Source organism: Acipenser ruthenus, chromosome 20 (assembly GCF_902713425.1).
Source record: "Acipenser ruthenus chromosome 20, fAciRut3.2 maternal haplotype, whole genome shotgun sequence".
In the NCBI taxonomy this organism is placed as follows: domain Eukaryota; kingdom Metazoa; phylum Chordata; class Actinopteri; order Acipenseriformes; family Acipenseridae; genus Acipenser; species Acipenser ruthenus.
Window position 1 is genome coordinate 22,764,854 of NC_081208.1, and position 10,199 is coordinate 22,775,052.

Sequence of the window (10,199 nt, forward strand, 5' to 3'; positions counted from 1 at the left end):
AAGTCTGTAGGTACTTCTTAACTGGACCTGTTTGGCCAGCCATGATACATTATGGGTTCCTTATGTTATGATGTTCATCTTGTCCATTTTGCTTTTCTACATGGATTTAAACTTGTTGGGAAAGATACCTATCCTTAAAAAACTGCGCGAGATGGAAAAAGAGGCAGGGAAAGATGTGACGCTGAAGACTGAGCTTCCAGGTGCTACTGAGAACCCCAGCTCAGCAGAGGACAAGGGAGCTCAAGATCTGGTGGGGAGCGGCAACAACAAAGACTTCCACTCTGTCAGAAAGACAGAAACCACAAGGCCAGATGGGATCACCACCGTTTACATTGGCAATATCCCCCAGAATCTGAACATGAGGGAGTTCAAGACTGTTCTGCGGGAGCACGATGCAGTGCCTTTGCATCTGAACTGGCAGGTAGTGAAGCGGCAGGCTTTCCCAGACTACAAGGACCCGGGTACAGCGGAGAGCGTCCTGGCCGCTCTCGAGGGGCTCAGCATTACCGGGAGCAGCATCCGCGCCAAACTTGCCAAGAGTCAGAGAAGCCAGCGCAACCGTGGGCCAGCCCCCAGGAGACCCAAATCAACAGAAGCTGAAAGCACCGCTGAAGTGAAAAGCCTTTCATAAACCAGCTGCCATGTTGGGCTGTGGTTTATATTTATTTTGTGCAGTGTAGAGAGCTGAGATTCATAATCCCTTTCACCCCTCCATTGAAAATGCTTTACCATAAAGAAACCCCTTAAAAAGTACTAGATGTTTACAATTGGGTCTTCTGTTGCCAAATCATAGGAGTAAATTTCCATTTTAACATTAACCCATCTACTTGAGTTCTGATGGGATGGTATGAGAGAAAAGGTCTTAAATCTTAACAGAGCACCCCAGTCTGAGTATGTGTGCTAGATATTGTTTTAAACACAAGTACATTAATCAACTGGGACTGAAGCAATTCCACTGCCCTAACACTATAGTTTACTATTTAGATGGCACAGTACTGCCTGCTTTTGTCAAAATAGGATTATTTCTTTATGATAGCTGTTGTTGAGAGATTCTTTCATTTAGACAAAAAATGTGCAGTAAAATAAGATTTCTCGTAGATGTATTTATCAGTATGTAGTACATTGCCGTTACAGTGTGTTCTGAAATGCTGTGAAATATTTTTTATCAGCTCTTTTGTCAGCACAGGTCATATAAATTTTGAGTTTTTTTGTTTGGAGGTTTTGTGTAATAAGTTCCTTATTTATTTATCCTCAGTAATTTTGAAAAGCAAGATAATCTGCTGTCATATACACTTTTATTATTTGGCAGAAACATATTATTATTTATTTGAATTACAGAGTAGGAATGGCCGTGTTATTAAAACTGCATGATGTTTGGACTGCAGCGGTAGTGATGATGCTAATCAGACATTACTGTACTGCATGGCTGTGCTAGGATTGAAATCACACACTCTTTCTAAATATTTTTCTAATGAAGTGCTTTGGCTTACTGCTCTCTTGATCTTGTTACTTTGGTTAAAAGGGGATTTTAAAAAGCAACAGATATTAACTGTTGGCAGTACTTTTATTTTTGTATTACCACTGAAGTCCTGGAGAGACAGTTACAAAGAGAAAATTGTAGCTTCACTCAGGATTTTGTTTATTTATATTGAATTGCATGTTTGACAGGAATTCATTGATTTGTAAATTGTATTACCACCATATCTCCTTTTAGTATGTTTCAGTGTTTTACATTTCTTGGCCTAGAAAATATGGGACACTTGATCTGGGTATTTAAAATCTTTAAAGAGGTCAACAAAGTCAACCCAGCCACTATTTTAATGACAGACAGAGACCAGAGGACACATTCAGAAGCTGAGTGGAGACAAACTCAGGACAGAGGGTAGGAGGTGCTTTGTGACACGTGCACAGTGTGGTGGGTGTATGGAGTTGATGCAGCTTATGAATTAGGCTGTTCATAACTTTCTTATGTTACTTTTGACTGGTTTCACAGACCCCCATTTAGCACTAATCTTGACAACCTTACCTAAAGATTAGTACTAATCAGGGTCTGTGAAACCAGCCCTATGAATAGAGAGATTTTATGATGATCAGTTAAAATAAAAACATTTAATTTTTAGCCAAACTGAGACCTATTATCTCCTTAACTGAGGCTGAGAGATTAACACATGCCTTTGTTTCTTCAAGAATTGATTACTGTAATGCACTCCTCTCTGGTATCCCAAAACATGCCGTGTCCTACCTACAGTTTGTTCAGAATACCGCCGCTAGAATTTTGACTAAAACCAAAAAAAAATGAGCATACCACCCCTGTTTTAGCCTCCTTGTACTGGCTCCTTGTACAATATAGAATTGATTTTAAAATATTATTATTGACCTATAAAGCCTTGAATGGAGCAGCACCTAGCTAATTGCAGGAGCTACTGACCGCGTATCTCCCAAAACGCACTCTTAGATCACACGATGGGCTGAATGGCATCCTCTCGTTTGTAAACTTTCTTATGTTGTTATGTTCTTAATACAGTATGGTCTGTTTGCAAATGTAGCACACAATTAAATAGAATTAACAAACACGTTTTACTGGTTTAGGTTCTGTATCCGTTATTGAGTTTTAATAACATAAGCCTATGCAGAAAAACCTGCTTAATGAAAATAATGGGAGTCAATGGGGACAAGATTCTATTTAGAATTGACCTGAACCAATTTAATTCTAAGCTATATATGTCATAGAAAACTACAATAAAGTAAGCGTGGTTTCTCAGCCTCTTGTTGTGTCAAGTTGTAACCACAAGGTGGCACTAGAATGTTAATAACTAGATGGAACTCTTCAATTCTGCAGTTGGAGAATACATTTTGAAATACTAACAGTATCAGAGACATTGATATATATTAAAAAAAATAATAATAATTCTAGTCAAAACATTTCTGATTTAATTTATTACGTTTATTTTAGTACTTCTAAATTGAGTTTTATAATTATGGAGAATAGATTTGCATTACTACATTGTCACGTATAGGTACATTTTCTTAACAACAGTTGGCCTAGATTTTGTATTATAATTATTTAAATCGTGAAGTAAATGGAACATTTAACATAAAGGTCAATAAACTACATGTTCCAGCGAATTGACGAAACGTTTTAAAGCTGCCATTCAGAAAATGTATTTAAAATAGAATTAAAGATGGCACCGATCCGCTTCTGGTTTAGATTTTTTTCCAATTATCTAGATTGACATAATTATGTGGGGGGTATTGTCGCAGTGGCCGTGAGGAAACGCGGTCTTCCTAACCTTCCAACATATTGGGTGCTAGAAAATACCAAAGTAAATCCCCCTCTTTTAAACAAACGAATATAATGCGATTCATCGTAGTCGACTTGTAGGCTACTGTTTTTAACATGTTATCAAAATATCTTCTAGAATTTTAAAAACAGATGTGTGCAAAACGGCCCTGCTTTTTGTACTGAATAAATAACACAAATACGTTTAAAGCAAAATGAATGGACAGAAAACTGCACAAACAAACCATTAGCTTTTAAAATATATAGGATTCTCCGTGTTGTGTACAGTGATTATTTTAGCTAATTGTTTAGTTTGTGAAAGTGTAAAGCAAAGTTAACTGGAAATGCACAACAACGAACAGAAAACCAGACTAACCCCAGGCCTATTCGCCATTAATATACACGCAAAAACTGTGCAGACCCCTGACTGATATACACAGGTAAATAAAGTAGGCCTACATTGTCTATTGATATTTATTTGTATTCCATTCTTCTCCTAACGGTAACTTGTTTAGAATCACATACCCCTTGTTTAGAATCACATAACGGTAACTTGTTTAAAGTTATCACATACCCCCCTCCAACCCCCACCCTTACAAATAATAATAATAATACCCAGTGACTAAAGTGTCATATTTGAAAAGAAGCAGCTAGAGAGAAGGGAGCAACTGTGGTGGTCTTAATGAACATATAAACAGACATTGCGAAATGTTAAAACGTTAAACCAAATAATTAGGTAGGCTATGGTACCTACCAGTCCATTTTAAAAGTTACAAACCAAGTTTTATGACCCCCTATTAAAATCTTCGGCTACATTGGGTTTTTTTTTTTTTTTTTTTTTTTTTTTTACCTCAGTAAAATATATTGTTTTACCAATTAACACAATTGCAAGCTTTGAGTGTAAAGCAGCGTCTATTTCTGATTACTTTGGTTATGGTTCGTTTTCAATGTTGCATTTACTCTTTTCAACACGGTTTTGGTCACTGAAATACTGTATTTGTCTAAAAACTTAAATATGAACCACAGACATTTTTTCACATTTTTATTTTAAACAGTGTGTTAGGCTTACTAGTGGAGTTTTATTTATGGAGGTGCCTATTTGCCAAGATTCGACCTCCCGTAGGTTAACTAATTATTATTTTCCTAAAGAGAAAAGCAAACTGCGAATGATAAGCTAACACATAAACAACTCCGAGGGCCTAATTTTCGTTGTGTGTGTGCTAGCGCAAAGTTTTCCATGATGTTAATGTTGGACGTGTATAGGCGAAATAAATATGTGCAGGTAAGGATCTGCTAGAAAAATGTTATTACATCAGATATTTATTAAGGTTCAAATACAAAAGCAGGGTTTAGCTCTTAAATATTTTTGTCGAGTCTAAAAAAAAAAATAATAACGTAATTAAACAGGCCTTGAATCCTACACACTTGTTTTAGATGGCTTGCAAGTTTGCAGTGTAAATCTCGGTTATTTTTAGAGACCGTTTTGAAACCATTTACAGTATATTCTTTTGGGTTATCGATAGGGGTATAAACATTTTTAACACTAAGGATAAGGATGTGTTATTTACGGTTGATGCTTAAAGAACAACAACAAAACAGCGATATAGAAAACAAACAATAAGCAACAAAAACAAATGAACACAAAAGTTATTTCGGAATAAATTGTTTATAGGTGTTTCTAACAGTTCCACTCAAACTGCATGCCAACATTTTATTTACAATGCAATACTGTGTATTTACAGAAATTAGGTCAGATAAAAACATAAGACATTACACAATTTACAATTTATACAGTGCAGAAAAATAACATAGGTGTTACAATACAGATAAACGCACATGAAAAAAAAAACATCATATATAAACTTTGTAACTTCAAAATGTAGTTACACATTATAAACGTTTTCCTACATGATTTTAAAAAAAGTCCTTCATTGCAAATATTGACAATAAAGTAAAAACCATTCAATACTGATATTTGGAGGCTACTGTGTCTTTACGGTTAAAAGCAAATATGCAGAATAAATAAGAGGTTGCGCTTTGATATACAAGTGCCTTCATTTCTCTGAAAACGTTAATTCTGCACCAAATTACTCATTTATAACAAAAATAATCTCAAACCACTTTAATTATCCTTAAACATTGAAATCGTTGTTCTTGAGGCACAAGCGTGCCCTTTAATATATATATATATATATATATATATATATATATATATATATATATATATATATATATATATATATATATATATAGTAAGCTTTGAAATAGCTTCTGCGCCGAGTCTCTGTAAACTCGAACAGTTACACTGGTAAAAGGGTTAAAGGTGTCTCCATTAAACCGGGTCATGTAGCACAATACAGGTACAACCGTGGTAGTTATCCGCCAGCAGAGTTGAGTAGCATCAAAACCTGGTCGCAGTAAGTGGTGCATTGCAATATACACTCTTACCAGTCTTCTTGGTAAACTTGATAGCACGCAGCAGCATCTAAGATTACATGGTATTTTGATGCCTAAGATTTTCAGTCTTCATGATGTTGTTTTTTTGGAGCGTGTCCATGTCTAATAGTCTGTAACGGCTTATTTTGGAATGAAAAATACCATTTAGAAACACGCATGCTTTTTTTATTTTTTATTTTTTATTTTTTACATGCATGAGAGAAAACGTTAGTATTTCGTACAAATGTACTGCACAGGGTTCTCTCACCTTCCTTAGATTTTGAACTGGTTTCCCGTTGTTTAACTGGATTATTTTTGTTTTGTCTTGGACAGGGGGTGTTTTTATTAAGCAGTTCTCGGGAGCCCATGCGTCCTTTTGTTTGTCACCTTTATAGGATAGTTTTAAAGGCTTCCTCTACGTTACAATGTGTTTGTGTTATTGTGCCATCCAACGCGCCATCACATGACGCACGGTTTGATGTCCTGGTAAGCGACCTGCTGGTGGTAGTATGACCCACTTCCAGCCGAATGCATTGCTGATGAAGTCATAGCGTTGAAAGAAAAGACGAACTCCTTCCTGTCACACATACTGGGTGACTGGGAATGATACCGCGGGATGCCTGTCAACGACAAAAACAGTATGGTCAGCAAATGAACACATAGAGAATACAGACCTATCATTGGGATTCAGCAATGGATATTAAATCAATCGGAAATTAGCAATCATAGATATGGGCAACAAAGTAATCTGTGTTCAGTTTGTATAATTGCAACCCAGTAAACAAGAAAGACTAACATATTGATAACAGTACAGCTATATAATAATAATACGTGTTTACTTATCATTAGGAAACACTGGAACAAAACATATTTTGCAAAAAAAAAAAAAAAAAAAAAGAAAAAAACAATATACAATATACGATAAACAACAGTAAAAAGCACAATATTGCCTACATTGTATTGAAAATACACTTTAAAGGGTAGTTTTGCTTTTAAAATAGCCAATATTTTTAAATGTCCTATTTGTGGCTGCTCGGATATTTATTGCTTAATAACTGCGTCACCGTGAAAGGCCTCTACAGAATTCGAGGTTTGTAGAACGATTTGTAGGCGATTTTTTTACGGACCAATTTATTTTCAATGTTGGTCCACTCTTAAAGCGTTTGATGTTAAATAAATTACACGACTTGATTGTGCAAATTGTATATTTAAAATAGATTTATCGTATTTGAAAGAATATGCTAGAATACAGTATTATAACATAATTGGAGCATGCACGCGTGTAATCGCATAATCCACTATTTATCACACACACACACATATAAAGAACATTTAGTAAAAATCTCAAAAAAATAAGAACTATGCTAATTTTATCTTTGAAGTATTTTAATCATCTTGATTTAAGACACATTCTAAAATGTACTGCGCCATTTTGATTTCATAAATATTCATGTTGCCACTGTCCTTAAAATAATAACTTTATACTCTGATATATATATATATATATATTAAAGGCTGGCCTGTCTGCCAAACGAAAAGTATACGTTGCACGCGTAATATTTCTATTAATCCTCTATATTATCCATGCTAATAAATGATAAGCTCTAAATAAAGAGAAATATGTAAGGGCACCTCAAAATGTAGCATCAAAATATGTACTAGCATGCAAGTGAAATGCTGTTAGCTGTTAGTAAAATACGCGATTAGTAATTTAATAAAGCATGTGTCTTCAAAAAAAAAAGAAAAGATAAACAAACACAAAAAACATGATACGGCCCTTTTTGATATCGATATAATTTAGGACTTTGGTACATGGGTTGTGTGAAACTATAACTTAAATAACATTTACTTTTAGGTATGCATGAAAACTGGCAACTAAACAGAAAAATGTGGGGCTGCAGTTGGAGGCTGCGGTGAAAGTTAGGGAAATAATGTCAAGTCTATAAGTGCAGGACAGAGATTGTCTTAATTGACAGCGGACCGCCGCACGCAATGCAATCCCTGTAGACTCTGCAGCAGTGATGCCTAGGCTGGTGATTGCTGTTCTTGAGGGTGGCTTGGCACCATCCTAAATACAGTGCCTGCAGAGATGCCCTCCCTGTGTTTTCGTTACCCACCTCCAGGAATGTCTTAGGAAAACACAGTCAGAGTTAAAGCCTCTGTTTGCTATTCAGTGAAGTGCCCAGTTAAACGAGGACAGGAAGCTACTTGACTTCCTTGGTATAGGCTAATTGGACTAGTCGGTTCTATTTTTGGTGTTATGTTAAGTATTCTCTAATGCGTATCATAATCGGTTAAAAATATATCGTGTCATATTTTGTCATTCCTTAACATTTGTTGATCGAGATTTTTGTTTTGACCCGTGATATTACATTGTCATATATTAAGACATTTAAAGTAAAATCAACCTTTTTAAGCAATTAAATATTTGCACCTGTAACACTCAAAGTAATTTAATACAGAAACACATCATCAGAACAATTTAAGCGTGTACCTGTACTTAATGTTGTTTAGTTCTGCAACTGAACAGTTTCTTTAAGGAACAGGGTTTGTGTAAGAAAAGCAATAAGGCCTACATTTTCTCTTTTCAAAATAAATACATGCATATGGTGATAATATAACTCGTGCTTTTGAAAAGACATTCTTAAAAAGTAACTATAGAAACATAAAATAAAATGTTTTATTTGTTTACGACTGTAAGTCGCCTGGGTAAGGGCGTCTGCTAAGAAATAAATAAATAAATAAATAAATAAATAAATAAATAAATAAATAATAATAATAATAATAATAATAATAATAATAATAATACCTTGTAAGTCTGTGGTATTGTGGCCGTTTTGATGAAGATAAGATTGGTCCAGGGAGTGTGTCGGCAGGCTGGGTTGCAAAGGGTTTGCCCCGGGATTGCAAGGTGACAGGGACTGCTGTTTGATGTAGGATGCCCCGTTATTCAAGGCTGAAGCTGTGGGTGCCCAAGCTGAGGCCGAGCTTGAGTACACCGAGTGAGGGTCCATCACACCCCCGCCGGTGAGCAAAGGCGAGGCTGGCATCGAGTTGTCGTGGTGGGAGTAATCTCCTCCCGAAGGTCCTGTACAGCTTCCCATGTAGCCATGTCCAGTGTTGGACGGTAAATGTGACAAAGAATGTCCTGCTAAAGCCATCCCGTCCACGTTTCCTGCTAAATGCCCGTTCATCATGCCAATGCCACTTTCCAAAGACAGGCTGTTTGGCGCGCAGGAGAGTGAGCCCCCGGTACCCTGGAAGTTGTAGGATTCTGGAATATGGTTGAACCCGAGTCCATTCATCATGCTGTACATGGGTTTGAGCGCTTGGCATTTTCGCCTGAAGCCACGTGGCCTTCTTCGGAATGAACCTTCCTCAAACATGAATTCGCTGGCGGGGTCAATGGTCCAGTAGTGACCCTTCCCCGGTCTGCCAAGACCCTTCGGCAGCTTAATAAAGCACTCGTTAAGGGACAAATTGTGACGCACTGAATTCTTCCATCCTTGATATGAACCCCTGAAAAAAGGAAAGCGGCTTTGGAGAAACTGATAGATCTCACTCAGCGTGAGCCTTTTAGATGGAGAGCTCTGTATTGCCATCACTATCAGAGCGATATAGGAATAAGGAGGCTTCTCTGGCCGTCTGATTCCAGCATTAGTCTTCTTGGTTTTGGTGGTAGAAGAGGCGCTTTCCATCACTGAGGTCTGTCCGTTCGGCTTTTCTGTAGCTGCAGACATAGGGCTGCTCTGGGCAGGGGTCTGCGAAGATGGTTGTTGAACTTCTGCCGTCATTTGCAAAGTCCTTAGGGAAAATGTCAAACACTTTAAAAATCAGGTCTCTTCCTTTTAGTTAATAATAATAATAATAATAATAATAATAATAATAATAATATAAAAAAACAGAAACCCTTGAAACAGCGATTTGTCTGTTACCGCTTTAAAGTGTGTCATAAACACAACAGTTGTAAAAGTGTTGTTTCAGGAAATTGCGTGTCCAAGTCGTTTTTTCTGAAATGTAAGCGTAAGGGTCTGTTCCCTGTGTAGCTCTCGAGTTGTGCTGCTTTCCAAAGTTAGTGGCATGCATAGGGAGTCGCTTTTCGATGTTGTTGGTCTGCTCTCTTCCTTTGCACTGGAGAACGCCTTTTACTTATCTCTTGTCATCAGCGTCCTGCGGGCTCTTGACAGTCAGAGACGTATGAGGCAAGATATTCACGCCCCGCCCCCCTCCCACTCCAGCATCTACACATAGGGTGGGCTGAAGAAAACACACCATACCCGCCTTTATTCTCAATGTGAGGATTTTATTTTTTACTTTTTAATAAGACACATAACACACTTTGTTGTGTACAGTTAAAACCGAGTCTGAACAGCGAGTCATGATTTGATGTGAAAAACATATGTTATTTAAATTAAAACGACCAAATAAAATAACATTAGCTTACATTTCCCACAGTATTAGCATAATTTATTGTTCAGTGTTT

The 10,199-nt window shown here is 36.8% G+C and overlaps 1 protein-coding gene across 1 annotated transcript; it reads right to left on the minus strand.

Annotated features, from left to right (window-relative positions):
• Nucleotides 1–5,532: 5,532 nt before the first annotated feature.
• LOC117425517 (forkhead box protein F1-A-like) lies at nt 5,533–9,876 on the minus strand. The gene is made up of 2 exons (XM_058993694.1): nt 8,526–9,876; nt 5,533–6,336 (listed from the first exon to the last, which is right to left on the minus strand). Exons 1-2 carry the CDS (start codon nt 9,508–9,510, stop codon nt 6,176–6,178), a joined length of 1,146 nt encoding a protein of 381 aa, XP_058849677.1. The 5' UTR covers nt 9,511–9,876; the 3' UTR covers nt 5,533–6,175.
• Nucleotides 9,877–10,199: the final 323 nt, after the last annotated feature.